The 18,483-nt window shown below is 36.7% G+C and overlaps 1 protein-coding gene across 5 annotated transcripts in view; it reads left to right on the top strand.

Moving 5' to 3' along the window:
• LOC129721140 (probable WRKY transcription factor protein 1) overlaps window positions 1-18,483 on the top strand; it is a 242,582-nt gene that overhangs the window by 143,348 nt on the left and 80,751 nt on the right. For 4 of the 5 annotated variants that reach the window (XM_055673333.1, XM_055673331.1, XM_055673332.1 and 1 more), the window contains one exon: window positions 15,049-15,247. In XM_055673333.1, coding sequence (XP_055529308.1) covers window positions 15,049-15,247 — 199 coding nt within the window. Of the gene's footprint in view, window positions 1-14,773; window positions 14,900-15,048; window positions 15,248-18,483 lie in introns of those variants that run through there. The other variant, XM_055673335.1, reaches the window with a different exon arrangement.

Genomic DNA, 18,483 nt, shown 5'->3' with positions numbered 1-18,483 from the left:
GCAACATTCTTACGTAAAATCAATTTTTGTTACATCTGTTTCGTTCCCCAGTTAGTCTTTCATAACGAAACTTATCATCACCAGACGCTCAAATCATCAAACTTGGTAACGTTAGAGCTGATTAATCATGGCCAAAACTAATCCAGATTATCTCTTATAACTCGGTCAAAAATATTGAAACCGATTAATTAGGCCTGCGCCCAAAAACACGATTATCATCTGTGGTTAATCGAAGCACAACCCTTATTTGCTTACATATTTAAATCCAAACAAAAATGGTTCCCGTTACCGGCCGAACACTAAGGCTAGACCCTACCGAAAGGGTGTTCACACAGCAGACCAGTTAATGTAGAGTCGATCTTTTTCGGATTAGTTTATGAGAGGGAAAGCTGACCGTTTCCTCTCTTGGGATTAGCAATGAATTTAAATTAGAATGGTATTTTCGGGGATCAAAAATAATGCTTTGTTTTTATTATGAAAGAACAAACCACCGTGGATGTTGAAATTGTTTCCCACCAAGATTGCTCTCATCTCTTGGTGAGATAACATGTAACAGTAGCAGGGCCTAAAAGAAACCAAGGTCAATACTGGAGTAATTTGCTGCTTCTGAAGTAGCTTTAATTTGCATAAATAAAGCCACCCGAGTTGAAAATCATTTTTTTTTCACAGTTCCGAAACTGCGTGACTGTGAGAGAAATTGAATAATTCTAATTCTGTGAATTTATTTCTTTCACTCGATTGCGTAACAGAATTAAATTGCCGTATTATTTTAATTAAATGAGAATACGTGTAGTTTCAATCCCCCGACCTGGCTAGAAGAGCGTTGTTACGGCCTTGACCTAGTCTCAATATAAATTATCCTACGGAGTAGAGAGCGATAAGAGAAGAAACTGAGCGCGAGATAATGATAGTGCCGCTCAGCGGCGATAATTGCAGCTGCATAATTGAACAAAAATGAATAATAACGCGTGGAAGTATCCACAGTTTTTTTTGTTGTTTTTGAAACACGATTCGGAAATGCTTTTGTTGCTAAGTTTTCCTTTTCTTTCATCTTTCGCGAGTAGATTTTCCTGTTGGTTGATTGACCGTGGGGCCAGCCACCAGATCGGAGATGTTCACATGTGGGGAGAGTGAATTCATGCTGCATCGGAGCAATTCATTACCAGACGACTGTGTGGCCCGATGCCACAACGGCTATTACTATTATTTTCCGATGCAATCAACCGTGGCAGAAAATCCACTTTCGATGCCAATGCCAATTCGGCAGAGAGCTTTCACTTTTTTTTCGGGGCCCATGAAAAGTGAATGCGGGTCAGACGCATGCAGTGCATAGAAAAAGAAGAAGCCGTTGAATCGCTCTGCATTTGCAGTCTTTTCTTATGCTGTTGGTGTAATAGTAGATGTTTAAATACCTATTGAAACGTGGTTTGTTAGTCTGAATAAGCACGAAGACATGGTCGAGATTTGAAACGTTATGCAGCTCCAGACAAGTAACGATACACTTTTCAAGTTGTTTAATCCTTTAATTCAATGGAGCTAACGAAACCGTGAAGTATTTTGTTTTGAACCGTCTTCAATCGTATTATGTTCACATTGTCAACAACAACTAAAAGTCGAAACTCTAGCCAGAGTACGTTGCCCGCGTGCAAACAAAATAACACGCTAATGTACATCGATCAAACCAGGTGATTATTTTCGTCGCGTAAAATAATGTGCAAACAGAACTGCGAAGCGCCACGCACCCATACACACGCACACACTTTCGGAAGCAAGTGGTTCCAGTGCGATTGTTTACATTCCATAACGGAGTGAGTAAACAAAACCGATCGATGACACTTCGTCGAAGCGGTTCGTTTGGTGAAAATGCATTTCGTAGACATTCGTCTCGTCTTTTGAAATTTTCGTATCTAATATTTGCAGTTGCATAGTCACAGTTTGGTGATAAAAAGCTTCTGAGTACTATTAGTGGCGCTGATAGTTGGTACCGAGTAGGACGTGCCACTCCAAATTACAATGAATCAAAACAAGACGTATGTAAGAAGGAGCTAACCTTTTATGTATATAAAAAATTGTGCCGTCTTTGTCCGTAACCTACGATTCATTGATATTCGCAGTCCGGAAGCAACAGTCACAAATTTCAAGACTATATTTTAATTGAACCTATTCGGGTGTATTAAGGTGAAACTCCGTGCTCGAATTTTGTCCAAATTTTACAAGGTAATTTTCTCGAAAATCATTAAGATTACAAGTGTAAAACTTTGATCGATTGTTTGCACTACCGACGCATGCATAGAGTAGCAATTCGGGCCCTATGAAACCTAACCTGAAAATTGTACAAAATAAAGCCACCGTCCCGATTCACCTTAAGTTATTTGAGTTTGAGCCTCATTGTTCCAACTTCTTAGGCACATTTTAAATTTGAGCTGCAAAGACATTCATTAAATTTTGCGAGGGTATTCAGTCGAGTAGGCACGTTTATACGCAATTATATTGATACTAATTACAAATTTAACAAAAAAAAAGAAATGAATCGATTGGTCATAAACTAAAACAATGTGGTAAATTTTGACATACTGTAGACGATTAATGTCCAGTGGTGGGCACCGCTAATCGAAAATTTAGCGATGCTAATCGCTAAGCCGCTAACCGGAAAATTTAGCTCGATAATCGCTAAACGCTAATCGCTAAACCCACATTAGCGGAACTTTCGCTAATCGCTAATCGCTAACTTTTTAATATGTATATAGTCATATCGCTATATTTATTGCTCGTGTTTTGTAAGATTTGGACCACTTTGATCTTTTTTGGTTAAACGAACGAAAACAATTACTTTTTAAAGCTTAGTATTTACAATAAGAGGTTCACGAAACGGTATTCATATTTGATTTTGTAAAAACAAGAATAACAAAAGTTATTAAGCTTGAATTGAAAATAGATACTCTTAGGAATGTTTTCATAAAAATTCAATTATTATCTGAATCGAAAAAGTAGAACCAAAGTTGTCATAATTTCAAGCGCATTACAATTTACCAAAGTTCTTGGTGTGCCGAAAATTTAATCTAGACCTTGTGCTTGTTCTCGAAAATGCTCCTGTGGCTTGTACGATAACTGGAACTCCATTCTAGGGTGTAAAAACTGACAAAAGTAACTTTCGCAGTAAAGTATGTTCATCTTTCAAATCAATTTTCGTACGCCATCAGCAATTCACAGTTTTTCTAAATATTTATATTTTCGCTTCTCTACAAAATTTAGCGAATTAGCGATTAGCGTTTCGAAGGCCAAAATTTTAGCGACGCTAACAGTTTCGCTAACCAACTCAAAAAATCAGCGAAATCGCTAAATCGCTAACTGAATTTTAGCGTTGCTAATTAGCTAATTAGCGAATTAGCGGAATGGTGCCCACCACTGTTAATGACTTACAAATGATTCGTTGTAAAATCAATTTTAGTATTAAATATCACGTTTAATCCCAATAATATGCTGATTCAAAAAATGTTCTTCCAGTTCTATCAATATGGAACCAAGCTGTAACTTCTTGTGTATAATTTTCGGATATATCCTAACTAAATATCATCATCAAAAACACGAACAACACACTTATAAGATACGAAAAACGATACAAGAACGTTAATTTCATCTAGAGGCGAAGTGAATTCACACCAAATGGCTGCTCGATCAATGACGAAACCTTCTGTTTTGGATAAAATTTGGCACATGTATTTTGTTGTGTAACTGATTATTTACCAACGGTTAAAGAGTAATATTTTTAAAAAGCATATGAATATTAGCACACATTTAATTTAGAGCATTTTAGTTCAAAAACCATAGGTAGTAAAGAAAAACTGTCTATGAACGAGTTTGTTCTTTACATAGGTTTGTTCATTTAAATAGGTTTTGAAAAAAAACTAAATACTCGGAAAAAAATCTTCTAAAAGAATTAAATAAACACTAAACTTTGAAAAACATTAAACATTAGTTGAGTCTTTTCCCCCACTTTCTTTGTGCGAAAACTTCAAGATACAAACAAAATTTTTGGTAAGATTTCCAGGGATCACCGAATTCATCGAGGTTGATAGATCATTTTTTTTAATTTCAAATTTTTTCGAGAAGAACCTATTTCGATGATGCAATATAATTCTAAAAAAACCTATATTAATCCACCTAGCGGTCAGACCCAGCCTTTCTCATTCAATTTTTTATTTGCAAAAATAGATTTACATGAACGCTTCAATCCAATAAATGTATATTCACTCTTTAGGTTCTAAAATATTGATGTTGTAATCTTTACATATAAAAATGCAGTCAAGTCTGTCTGTCTGTCTGATCCATATAGGCCCGAAAACTACCGAACCGATCGACGTGAAAATTTGTATGTAGGGGTTTATGGTGCCGATAAAGGTTCCAATGATAGTTTGGGACCCCTCCCTCTTCTGGAAGAGAGGGGTCCCAAACAAATGGAACATAAATTTCAGCACAACTCAAGAACAAACCAAGCAAATAAAACCGAATATGGCATGTTAATGTTTCAAGGGGTAACTAATATGTTCATAATAGTTGGATGAAACACAAAATTTTGCACATCTCGAGAACTAATAAACCAAATGGAACAAAATTTGGCAGGTAAATGTTTTTAGTGGTAACAAATATGTACATAATGGTTAGAAACCCGACTTCCTCTTCTATAAGGGAGGGATCCCCTGAAAATGAAACACAAATTTCGCACAGCTCAAGAACCAATCAAGGAAATACAACCAAATTTGGAATGTGAATGTTTTTAGAGGTAACAAATATGTCCATAATGGTTTGACGCCCCTCCCTCTTCTGGAAGTACATGTTCTTCACAAATTTTTGCACATCTCGCGAACTAATCAACTAAATGAAACCATATTGGCAGGTGAATGTTTTTAGTGGTAACAAATATGTTCCATAATCGACCTCAGACAACATTTTGGATTGTAAGATGGCAACTTCCGGTTTCTGGAAAACAGCCGGAAATGGCCGATTTCCACCCAATATAATAATATCCGGATCTAGAATAATACACAGGAGCTAAAATCGACCACAGATAGCATTTTAAATTCCTAGATGGCGACTTCCGGTTTCTGAAAACAGCAGAAAATGACCAAATACCACCCAATATGAGTTTTTCTTTAACCAGTATGCCGTTCATAATCCAGAAATTGTCTCCAAATGTCATTATGAAATCCAAAATGGCGACTTCCGGTGTCGGAAAAACAGCGGCAAATGACCAAATACCACCCAATATGGGTATTTCCGGAGCCGTAATGATGCACTGGAGCCACAAATCGACTTCAGACAACATTTTGAATTGTAAGATGGCAACTTCCGGTGTCTGGCAAACAGCCGGAAATGACGAAATACCAATCAATATGAATGTTTTCGGAACCAGAATTACGCCCAGATGACAGAAATTGATTTCACAGGCAATTTTAAAGTCCAAAATGACGACTTTCGGCTTCTGAAAAACAGACCAAAGTGACCAAATATCACCCAATATGAGTTTTTCTTTAACCAGTATCCTAAATACCATTTTGAAATCCAAGATGGCGACTACCGGTTTGTGAAAAACAGCCTAAAATAAACAAAAACTATCCAATATGAGTATCTCTGGAACCAGAATGATGCAAGGAGCTAACAATTGACCTCAGGCACCATTTTGAATTGCTAAATGGCAACTTATAATAATACTCAATATGGATATTTCCGTAAACGTGATGATGCATAGAAACCAAACATTGACTCTGGACACTATTTTGAATTTGAAGACGACCACTGTTAGTTTCTGGAAAACAACCAAAAATACCTCTCAATATGGGTATTTTCGGTGTCAGATTGATGCCAGAAAGTCTGCTGATAATGACAGAATACCACCCAATATGAATATATTCAGAATTAAGGCGATGTACAGAAGCCAAAAGACGAAGATGTTGTCATTTCGATAAAACCAATCATTTCAAACGATTTGTTATTTGACTTTGATCACATCCTATGGCTGATTTGTCGTGCATTTGCAGACTTCAAACAAACCGCAAGGAATCAATGAACTTGGAACGTTCAAATAGTACGACACCACATTTAAATTATGTTGAGGCCACATATATCGATCAAAGCAGGTATAGTTTTAAATAGTCTTTGAATTTCTCTTCTTTCCATAACTTTTGAGCCACATATCAAATTGTTATGAAGTTTGTTATTTGTAAGTTTGAGAGATGACTCATTCGTATGACACTAGTTATGTTCAAATAAGTCATGTAATCTTTGAGATAATAGACTTTCGTTGTTTTATTAACAATTTAATACATAACGGTTGCTTGAGTTCGATTATAATCAAATGAAATGGGAACGTGTAGGGCAGCGAAACTTTGAAACCACGTGTTCAATCATAATTCATCAGTTAAACCTTTACTAGCCCGCTCATCTGATAATAATAATCAAATCGGTTGTGTAGTTTCTGAGATAATGAAGTTTCGTGATTTTCACAAGTCGGCACATTACAAATGAAGTTACAGTTCGATTACAGTAAAATTCAACAGGGTCTTCTGAGGCAGCTAAACCATTCATTTGACACTAATTTTGTGGAAATTGGGTCAGCCATCTCTGAGAAAAGTGAGTGAGTCCAAGTAGTCTTGGAATATGTTCCTTTGCATAGCTGGATTTCACATTTTTAAACATAACAGGCAAAGTAATAGTCCGATTGCAAAACAAATCAATAGGGTCTTATGGGGCAATTAGACCTTCCATTTGACACTGATTTTATGAAAATCAGTACAGCCATCTCTGAGAAACATGAGTGAGATTAAACAGTCTTCAGAACACGTTTCTTTTTATAAATTTTGAACCACGAGTTCAATCTTTATGAAATTCAAAACTTAAGGGGTTTTCTAGGTTGCCCGTTCTTTTGAAACCAATCTTGTTCAAATCGGTTGTGTAGTTTCTGAGATATTGATGTTTCATGATTTTCACATTTTTAAACATAACCTCTAAACTGAAAATCCGATTACAATGAAATTCAATAGGGTCTTATGGGGCCACAAGACCTTTCATTTGCAATTAATTTCATGAAAATCGGTCCAGCCATCTCTGAGAAAAGTGAGTGAGAATAAAAATCTGCACATACACACACACATACAGAAAATGCTCAGCTCGTCGAGTGATATATGTCATTCGGCCCTTTGGAGCACTTTTATACTTTCGGTTTTGCAAGTGATACACACACACATACAGAAAATGCTCAGCTCGTCGAGCTGAGTCGAGTGATATATGCCATTCGGCTCTTTGGAGCTCTTTTATATCTTCGGTTTTGCAAGTGATTGCTATACCTTTCTAGGAGAAAGGCAAAAACATTTCAAATCTGGAAGTTGGAGTAATCAACATCCTTAGTGCATCTGTTTTGGATATAGGATGTCGGCTCTATTATCGTCAGGTTTATCCAATTACCGTCCGTGGGATTAATGGAGTCATTGAAAACTAACCTTTAGCTGGAAGCCAACCTCTGCATCATGAAGAACCATCATGCTAGAAATTAAAGCTCTAGGACATCATTTACCTCCCGGACGATAATAGATTTCGATAGATTTCTGAACCATATCCATGCCCAAAATTTACTAAATCTACATATTCGATTAAAATTTTGTGCATTCTCAGGTCATTTTGGCTGGAAAGGCTCTTTAAGGATCATTGGTTTCTTGTTGGGAGTATTTCAGGAGGTGATAGAGTGCCACATTTGATGAGAAAAAAACTCTTCTACACATATGGCCTAACGTTAATCTACTCGGAGTTATTCATCTTCAAGTTTCTTCGATAGTCTTCCATAAAGTGGCTGTAAATATAAGCATGGTATACCGTGCTGCTTCAAATTTCGAACACTTAAGCTATAACTTAAGCTGTAACTTCCCGCACTAAAAATCAACGAAAAGTGAACTTTCTCATCGATCTCGAAGGTTAAGCTTGTTGGTTATTTTATGTTTGTTGCAGTTAAGGCCTATTTATATAGATTTAAACACGTTTTGTACATAAAAACAAGGAGAATTTAGAAATCGGTTTTGATTCTAACTCCGAACACTTCAACGTAATCGCTAAGAGATAGATAGGCCAACCGTTTGAACATAGACTGTCACTTTTTCCAACGCCTGCTGATTCTCCGGACGTGACGGAGTGACGTGAAGGCCATTTTTTCGGATATGGGTTTTTCATGCCAGTTTGTTCATTATTCGTAGAGCTATCTTTTGGTATCTTCCTTTTCGTTGGTACTTTTTCGTACGTTATAGGCACCCATTTAAATACAAAAGTGGCGAGAAATTCATTCGTTTTTGGGCCGTACTGAAAAACTGATCGCTTGGATCTACGTCACAATGTCCTATAGCGTGTACTGCCGTACAGTGCTATACATCACTGGGTGGAGGACATTCCAAGGAACGAAATGGTATATAATAATCATTTTTAATAATTCGATTATTATTGTAAAGTGTTCGATGTTTGAGACTGTTCGAAGTTTGAATCAAAACGGTACGATATCTGAGAAAATTTTCTACCAGATACAGCTTTTATATATTTGAATGAATGTGGAAAACAACTGTGAGCAAAGTTCTTTTGAATAAATGGAACAGTGTATAGTTCTCAGTTGATTTGCTAAATAAAACTTGTAACTTAAATTTCACTGACTTAAATTGTATTTTATTAGGTATCCAAAAAGAATTGACGTTCATTGTTTTAATTTTTTGAATGAAGGCAAGACAAGGCAAGAAAACAGAAAGATAATGGAGAGAAAATAACAGGGTTAGAAATAGAGAGAGAAAGATAAAAAGAAAAAAAAGAAAGAAAGTATGAAAGAAAAAAATGAAAGAAAGAAAATGTGAGAAAGAAAAAGATTGGTAGGGAAAGATGATGATATAAAAAGAAAGTGATAGAAAGAAAAAGAGAGATCGAGAGAAAAAGAAAATTGAATATTCCATGTGACAAATGGTGCGTTTTTTGAAAAACTGGCAAAAAAAACCGCTTTGCTCTCTTTTCGACATTTTTTATGGATCTGAAATACATGATCTACTGATGATTCATGAGTACACCAAAGTCTTTTTTACGCGTCTTTTTTAAGCGAATTTTGGAATTCACACGGAGTTCCGTAGATTTCAGAATTTACGCGGTTTTTTAAACACGCATTTCGGAATTCACGTGGTTTTGACGCGGATTTTTTCCGCGCTAGGTATTCTCCGCGTAACAAAGACTTTAGTGTAATTGGAACTTCTTAAACGGCTATTGCCAAAAATCAAAACATGTTAAAATGTATTCAGTTTCTTCTGAAATTTAATATTTAAGTATTAAATATTGTTTAACTATAATAAAAATGTAAAAGAAAAGGATATTAAGTAAGAAAAAGATCAAGAGAAAAAGGTAGACAAAAAGCACGAGAAAAATATGGAAAGTATGATAAAAATACAAAGAAGGAAAAAAGGTTAAAAAGAACAAAAGTAGGAAGAGAGTGCAAGAGAGAAGTAGAGAGAGAAAGAATGAAGATGAAGAGTTCAGGATGAGAGAAGGAGGGAAAGCGGAAGATAAAGAAGAGAAATGGAGAGATAGAAGGAGAGATACAGAGAGATATTAAGAGAGAGATGGAGAGAAAAATAGAGATAGAGAGAGAGGAGAGAAAAAGAGAGATATGAAGAGTAGCAAGGAGAGATAAAGAGTGAGATAGGGAGAGAAGGAGGAAGGAAGAGAAAAAGAGAAAGGATAGAGAGATGGAGAGAGAAATAGAGAAAAGGAGAGATAGATATAGAGATAGATAGATAGAGAGAATAAAAGAGAGAGAGAGAAAAAGAGAGTGAGATTGCCTTCTTATCGGCTTCATTAACGGTCATATCCCAGTTGGAATACTCATACAGGCACACATACACATGCATATAGATATACAGTCATACCTCGATATGAGGTAACCTCGATATAACGTAACTCGATATAACGTAACTTTTACCTCGATATAACGTAACTTTTTTCAATTTCCCAAAATTGAAGTACAACAATTATTTTTGAGGTGTATAATGTTCCGAATAAATGTTTTAAGTAAGTTTTGAAACCAATAAGTACTCTAAAATGGGGTAAAATTGACATTTATTTTTTCAATGTTGTGTGACTGGTTAAATTGGTCTACGAAAATTGTCTTAAAGGGACAAAAGAAGGGTTTATATATACTTTTAGTTGAAGGGAAATAAGTTTTTGTGCACTTTTGAGCAACCATAAAGAATTTTGCATTAATAAAAAAATATTTTTTTCGTGCTTCGATATAACGTAACTTGATATAACGTAACGATAATAAAAATAAAGTTGCCTTTTATCGAGGTATGACTGTAGTTCAATTTATTGAACTGAGTCGTTTGGAATACTACAACACTTGACCACGTGTAGTATACCAAGCGACTCAGTTAGTGTTTACTTTGTTTAAAGTAAATAATCATTGATCAATATCTCAACATCAAAGTCACCAATCAAAAATCCGCTTGGTAGCATTCTGGGTGAGCGCAGTAACTTTTATTTGCGCTCAAGAACATCAGAATCTGACATTGCGTTCTGTGAGAAAGGTGTGTTAGTGTTTAGCGTTACATACATAAAACAACATAAAGGGCGTCCCAAATAAAATTGCATCACGGGAAAAACGCTATAGAAAATTACCAATTGAGTATTTTGTCTCGAAAACTTGAGCATAAGTAGTTTTTAGTGTATTGTTTACATCGTATTTTTATCGCTGACAACCCTCAACGCTCTCATCAGGACTAAGGTTCGCAATATTCCCGGGAATTGGTTTTTCGGGAAACGGGAACAGAAAGTCTCGTTTCCCGGGTATTCCCCGGAATCGGGAATGAAAAAAAATTCTTAGCAAACAAGAGATTTAAAACGAAGTTTATTGATAAAAAGTAACAAAAAAGAGTTTACAATTATTACTATTATTATTTCTTCGGGATAACTGAAAAATATGCTCAAAACTCTGTTTGCTTGAACGGTAGCAAAGCCTCTTAGATCATTTTTTTTATCGAATATTTTTGCGTTGCACGATGCGAGTTTAAATAAATTAAACTGCTTAGCAAATCTAGTTTTCATTGTCAGAACAAAAGTTCAAAGCTATATTACCTAAAACTGGAAGGAAACGATAGAATACTCAATAATTAGTTAAATACAACTCAAAATAAGTCAGTTTTAAAGCATTCGAATGCCTATGTATTTATCGTGCAAAGATGATTTTTACGTTGAAATTATCAAATTATTTATTCCAGGTCGCATTGATCACAGGGTTCGAAATTTTTTTTCCCGGGTATAACTCTCTTAAATGCAAAACTTACACTATCTGTAAATTAAGGTACACAGGTCCAGGACCTAATATATAATATAAAGTTAAAATGAGATTTTTATACTAATTATAGCTTTAAATCAAAACTTGGAATTTGAGGTACAACACATACTTCATATTGAAGTGTCTACATACTTGATTAAGCCATTTAAACGACCGTGAAAGCTTACCCAATAAAAATAATTTTTCCAACATTCAGGACACAAGTTGATGTTTTTAAATATATTTCCATATCTTTATTTCAAGCAGTAAATGTGGAGCTGACGATTGAAAAATGTACTAACTGGAGAAATAGTTAATTAGAAATTTACGAAAAATATAGTCCAGCAGGTGAGACTCGAACCCACCACTTCTAATCTCCGGTCAGATGCGTTTCCGATTACACCACCGCAAGACGTATAAGTCGGCCTCGCTAAATAGCTAGTTTGTATCGCTTGCACACTTTCTAATAAACTATTTCTCCAGTTAGTACATTTTTCAATCGTCAGCTCCACATTTACTGCTTGAAATAGAAATAAAAATAGCTTGACTTGCATTATAGTCATTAAAAATAAGAAAGATATATATTTCCATATTTTAAAAAAGCCAATCACTTTTGTTTTACAAAAAGAGTTAGTGTGGTAACTACAGAAGTGTTCCTCATACCATATTGCAGTATAAAATGCTTAGTTTCACAGAAACGACGGGTGCTCATTTCGCCCCGTGTGCTCATTATACCCCTAATCCCCCTACTCTTGAGTCTAAAAAATGTATTCACCCGCGGAAAAAACTCAGTTGGCTAAACCAATACACATGCAAAGTTTCATTCAAATCAAAAATGGTCGATATCGGACGATAGGTCTTTGGGCATGGCTTTACTTAACAGCTCATCGGACTTGATGAAGATATTCAACTATTACAGTAAAATATTTCGATATTTCAGTAAACATTTCGACGACCATTAGCAAATTGAGTTGATCAGCGGCAAGCCATTAATATTTGCTATTTAAACTACTGGAAATTTGGGAAAAGCTTCACTGCTGTTGATTTATCGAACATCAACTTTTGGTTGATACTTGTATGAAAATGAAAATATCTTCCTATATTCGATGGTGGAAATGCTTCATTGTTTAATATATTTTTCTATTTTGATCTATTTTGAAGTCAAGAAAATAAGATATTATAATTAGCAGCATATTTATTTTACATTTATATTTTAAATTGTTAGATTCCTATGTGAACCAGGAACTGTTTAAAAATGTAGAGTTATGAAGCTCCGTAACTGCAAGAAAATGTTACAAATTAGACGGTGTCGAAATGTCATTGCATTCCTTATTGATGAAACGAAGCCGATATTTTTCCACAAGTTTATAAGTTTTATTCTGTTTGCTATCTAAATTACATCGAAATGTAATCCAATCGAATATTAAATATTCTTCTACAATTATCACGTGGAAACCGGTATGAATCCAATGTAGGAAAATATTTTTTTTCAGTCCTAAAACAGTAACCAGTTTTAGTAAACATCCGTTTTGTGTGAAAAAGGAAAGCCTTTGTGGTTGAAAGATTATAATTTATATTCTAAAAATGATTATGTGCGTTCTGTTTCTTACGAAATAGTTATTTACTGATAATTTGCATTTCTAATGTGCAACAGAGGTGTAAACTGTTCCATTATAGAGGCATTGCATTGAATATTCTAGCATCCGGAGATAGCTCGGGATACATGAACCCTAGCTTTCACTTCCACCAGAAAAAAAGCTGAGCCTCGAGTGCAAACCAGAAACCGGTCGAATATCTCAATTCGCCAAAAAAAGTTGTTTTGCTTTAACGTTCTATACTCTCACCGGAGATTTGAAACTGGTTTTTGTCCGAATGTCACCATAGAAGCGGGAAAATTCAAACAAACGAAAATAGGTCACCATCACCGCCGGTCGCTCGACAAACTGAAGGCTGAATGCTTGTGCGCCCGCACGAGTGTAGATTGCTGCGTGCATGGGTAATTTATTCTGGACGAGTTCCCTTGCGGGGTCCACCATTCGATTGTGCGGGACCCATTCGCCGCTGGGTAATACATAAAACAATAAAAAAATAACTAACCTGGAAATGATAGCGAGAGAGGCTAATAAATCTCCGCGACAGTCACAGCGCCCTGCGAGGAATAATGGCTGACTAGCAAAGTTGTCTAAGTTACCGTTAGCGGCGGGATACATCGCGAAAAGGAAGGCTGCGTACACTGCTTGCTAACGCTAGATTTGGATTCGTTCTTTAAAATATTCGAATTTATCAAAACCACTTTTTTGAGCACAGGATAGTAATAACAAAAAAAAAAAAACAATATTGAATTTAAATATTAGATAAACTGTCCCGAAAGTTTTAATCAGAAGTGTAAGTTTACCGCAACCACGTTTGTCATCGTCAGTAGTAACTGAGAATTGATAGTTCCTAAATCAAATCCGAAGGCGGAGCACGAAAACTTGAGATTTGCAAGTATAGGCCAGGGCCAGTCCTTGCATTGATCAAGCGAGATTGGTATGCAATTACCATCAACAAATGTGTTACGAGCATGGATTGAATATGAAATGATCAAGGTAAAATATGATTATTGAGCAAATATCTTTCATTTCGTAACTGATCACTCCGGATCGTTTTGCGAGGTAGCGTAAAATGGTTCTATCATAAACGGCGAACTTTATATTACCATATCATTGGAATTTGTTGATAACGCTAAACATAAACTTTCTTCCACTGCTGGAAATCATAATTATTCATTCATTACTAATCATCTGTGGCCACCCACAGCAGTTAGCCGGATTTAAAATAAATCCTTCTCGCATAACAAATAAACAACATGCAGTAAACGCACAAGTGCTGACATATGCTTCGTTAGCAGTACTCGACGGCTGATTAAGTGTAGAACTTGATTCTTTTCCCTCGCCTTCCCGAGATGATGTATAGGGCTGGCCGCGTCGTGCCATTCTTTCTCTGTCGGGTGTCGGGTCGTGATTCAAACAGTCAAGAGGGCAATCAGCGTATGAAATCAGTCGATGACATTTCTGGTCTGTGCTCTTGGTTTGTTTTTCTTGGGTGCGGAGAAAAAACGTCCAGTCACGACTTTGTTCGCATAGGGTAACTTAGGGAGCATTCGAGACAAATCTCGGAAATCTCGGAACGGCCGAGATTTTTAGTTCTCAAATTTCCTAGAACAACTAAGTTATGCTGGAGTGAGATAAATTTGCATTTCGTTTTTTTTTCAATAGAAAACTCTTGCTTCACTTTTGAATACATAACTAACCAAAACTGAGATTTCCATAACGAGTGACTGCTAGACGTAGAACAAAGATTGACACACATTCATTTTGTGGCCAAGTCCAAAATTGTAGCCATTCTGTTGCTCCAAATGATATGCACATACACTAGACAGTCGAACCAAGCTGATGTGACCAGTGCTCCAAAGAAGACAGCAGAAGCAAGACGCTTATTAGAGTATAATGAAGATTGATTCCACATGCAGCTGAGCTGTTCTCCAGTTGACATTACTTCTATTGAACAAATCAACGCAGTGAGGTTTGTGGAGGACAATTTTTAGTGCTCATGTTTCAGTTTCGCTTCCGTGTTTTTTACAGTTCTATTTTTCACATTCCTAGCGACTAGAAACGACTTTTATATTGCTAACACCTTTCTTGTTTTATTTCTCTTCCAAATACTGTTTCCAGATGTCAGCCGGTTTGATGTCGTGCGTTCGGGAGAATTCGCCTCCCCTGGAAGGTCCCACAATCGGCGCCGGAACTTATGGCACTAGCGGGGGAGGGCAGATTATCGGCGGAAGCCAGCACATCACCTGCAGCAGCAATCAGCTGCTCGATCCGAACGACATTCCAATCACCATCACAACGCCAGAGCATCTGCAGCAAGGTAAGTGCAAAATAATGATACGAGTAAGAAAATGGTGCACCGAATTTAATGGAGCCGTTTATTGCAATTCGTCTGACTGAAATGGGTTTTCATGAATGCACCACAGTCGGCAGTAACTTTAACATCATAATCTGCGAAGCAGATTGTGATCGGTGGAAGTGATGAAATGATGTGTTCATGTTAGAGTCCACAAACTCTAGCGAAATTTTGCAGTGATGTCACCTTGATCTTATAAGTCTAGATGATATAAGCGTAAGCAGACGCTTCATAACTACTTTCTTGAAGATTATTTAAATTTTATTTTAAAGTTGCATTCGAGTTACTATAATAAAGAGTAAAGCCCAGGTGCTAACATTCCGAGTCGGATTTTCATATTCTATTTATTTATTCAAACTTCGCAGAGAATTCCCAGGGCTTGACAAAGTCATTTTCAATTGAAAACTTTTGTTATCAAATGAAAATCATTTGTTTCCTTTTCGAATATTTCACCTGTCAAAATCAATGCAAGAACGTTCGAGTAGTTTTCATGTGAGTCACTACTAGAATGCTCTTGTGTTGATTTGAACAGTTGAAGGGCTCGAAAAGGATTTCGTAGTTTTATTAAAAGATTTAATTATTTGATCTGGAAAATAAATAAAAAGCAGTTAATCCAACCCTCACGATTTCGACACAAAATCTGGACTAATCGTTTACTTTGATCAATTTGAAAAAGTTCCAGTTTACGTGTTCAATGTAAGCCCTGTGACGATGGCCACTTCACCTGATAATGAGAATCCAAGTTTTTTTTTGACTTCGAACTAATAATAGGTAGATATAATGTGCTGCATGATATTCGAAAAAAATCAAACAAGCAATAGAAACCTTTGAAATGTTTATGCCAGGCTTGATAATATTTATTTTTATATGAGTCACCTATAAAATGTATAATTTCAATATATATTATAAATATAAATATAAATTTTGCTGCGAAGGCTCTATACATCCGTACGGGTTGAGCAAGTGTCAAATCACTCTTTTTAAAGCCACTTATGAGAAGAGCCCCTTAATTTCACACAACATTAGAAGGGTTTCTCACATCCAAGTTTCAATACAAAAATGATTTGTTTTTAATTTTTTTAAGTTATTTGACACGGTTCGAAAATCCAAGCTTTCGTTCGGAATGTGTAATCTGTCATCAATGTTGTAATTCAGCGCAATATCAATTTGTTTAGCGAGCGGTAGTTTCAGCTAGGATACCCTTTAATCGTTTAGTAAGTAATAATTTGCGTTCGGATTTGCATGCAGTCCTGTATGTTTACCTCAGGAAAGCTGCTGTTCCTCAAACAGCTACTTCAAGAGGCCCCCGACGAATAGCCACCATCGACTTCCACGTCTCGCATGAGAACGCATACACTACATATACGAGTGAATAGCTCGGAGCAAGCTAACGATGAGTCACAAGTAGCTGGAAGAAATGAAAACATGTTTGGTAAAAAAGTTTATTTCTTCATTACACTTTCACAAGTCCATATAATGTGCGTGTGAAGGGGTGAAAAAATTAGACAGATAGTGGCCCTTCATCTCGAATCTCCTTCCAGATTCCTGGAGCCCTTGCCTTCATAGTCTGGACCACCTCGCGGTTCACTGTTTTGGCACATCTGATGATACGGGATTTGAGTTTTCGAGCTGCGGTGGCTTCCTAACCATTTTCGTACGCCAACTGGGATAGTAAGGGCAAATACGACTTGCTTGGCCACGGTTTGGAAGATTTTCTTTCTTATGTATTTTATGTATCACGAATCTTTTTTAAGTACATCGGTACTTTCCCGAGATATCCTGCCACTGCTTCTTTGTGTACTTTGGTCTGGATGTTAATTTGTAACGTCTCACGCCCTCCACCTTTAGGATTCTGACCACCGTGTCCAGCGACCTGTCAAACCTTTTCGCCAGCGTCCTGTATTCTTAGTTGAAGCCTTCAATTTCGTCCGATTGGTGGCGCCTATTTTGCTTCATAGCCCGGTTATTCGGATCCGTGTTCTTGCCGTTTTGCTGAATGTATGCGGAAGCGAATTGGACTAGATTTGGGACAAGATTTTATGAAAAGTTATATAAGCGATAAGTAGGATATGCCAAGCCTCGCTCTATGTCATGATAACCTTCACTGCAGGCTTTTTTGGATAAAACACTCAGGCGTTTCCTGTATTTCCCCCAAGAAATACGGAAGGTGCTTTGGGAATTTTTTCGATAATCCCTAGGGTACATTAAATTGAAATCAATTAAAAATATAGAAACCATTGGATCCCCAGTGGACCCAATGGATCCAGTAAAGATCTGTCAGTGTAGAGGCTACGTCGCTCCTGCTATCAACGCTTCTTTCGGAACGTCGAGCACAGGCTCAAACGTAGCCCCGAATCATTTTGGAAATTTGTATTTGTATTTGTATTTGTAATATTGTATGTAGACGAACAAAGGAAAGACGGCGGCCTTCTATCAAGAATGTTCTTAGGCGGTGTCTCAGTGAATTGTTTCGAACAGATCTACCAACTATTTTCGCGGAATTTCTCTAGCGTGTTTGTTAACAAAAAGTTCAGGACTGACGAATTTACTTTTCCGACGGCACGAGTTTTTTCCTCGGTCATGCATTGACCAACTTTTCCATTGACGTTAGCTCGGTTACATTGGCCGCCTAGAATCTCAGGTCTCTTAAATCATCCGTTCCCTGAGAAATTGCATCGCTAGTCTGGCTGCTCCAATAAGTAATCGCCTCGGGTTGTATATGTTTCCAGTACATAAGAAAGGGATAAGAGAAACGTTAACAACTGCCTAAAAATTTCAGCTCTTTGCTCCATTCCTAAGCTCTTTGAGCCTCTCACATTTGAACCCACCTTCTCGTTGAACAACAAGGTTTCATACTTAAGCGATCTACAATCACGAAACTTTCGACGCTTACATCTTACGTGATAGACAGTTTTGACGACCAATCTCAAACGGATGGCGTTTAACTTCACGGATCTTTCCACCGCCTTCGACGAACTTAACCACCAAATCGCCGTCGCGAAGCTTGAAAAGCTAGACATCGGAGACCCACTACTACTTTGGTTTAAGTCCTACTTGACTTATCGGCGTTTAGTATTAAACATTGACGAAGTTTCTTCAACTTTGTTTTCTGCACACTTTGGCATCTTCCAATCTACCAGAACGATGTCAACTTCCACTGTTCGCCAAAGTGAAGTTTCTAATAGATGCTGCTACGCTCC

Source organism: Wyeomyia smithii, chromosome 2 (genome assembly GCF_029784165.1).
Source record: "Wyeomyia smithii strain HCP4-BCI-WySm-NY-G18 chromosome 2, ASM2978416v1, whole genome shotgun sequence".
In the NCBI taxonomy this organism is placed as follows: domain Eukaryota; kingdom Metazoa; phylum Arthropoda; class Insecta; order Diptera; family Culicidae; genus Wyeomyia; species Wyeomyia smithii.
The sequence above is the reverse complement of the archived record's forward strand: the minus strand, read 5'-3'. Positions and strand labels throughout refer to the sequence as shown.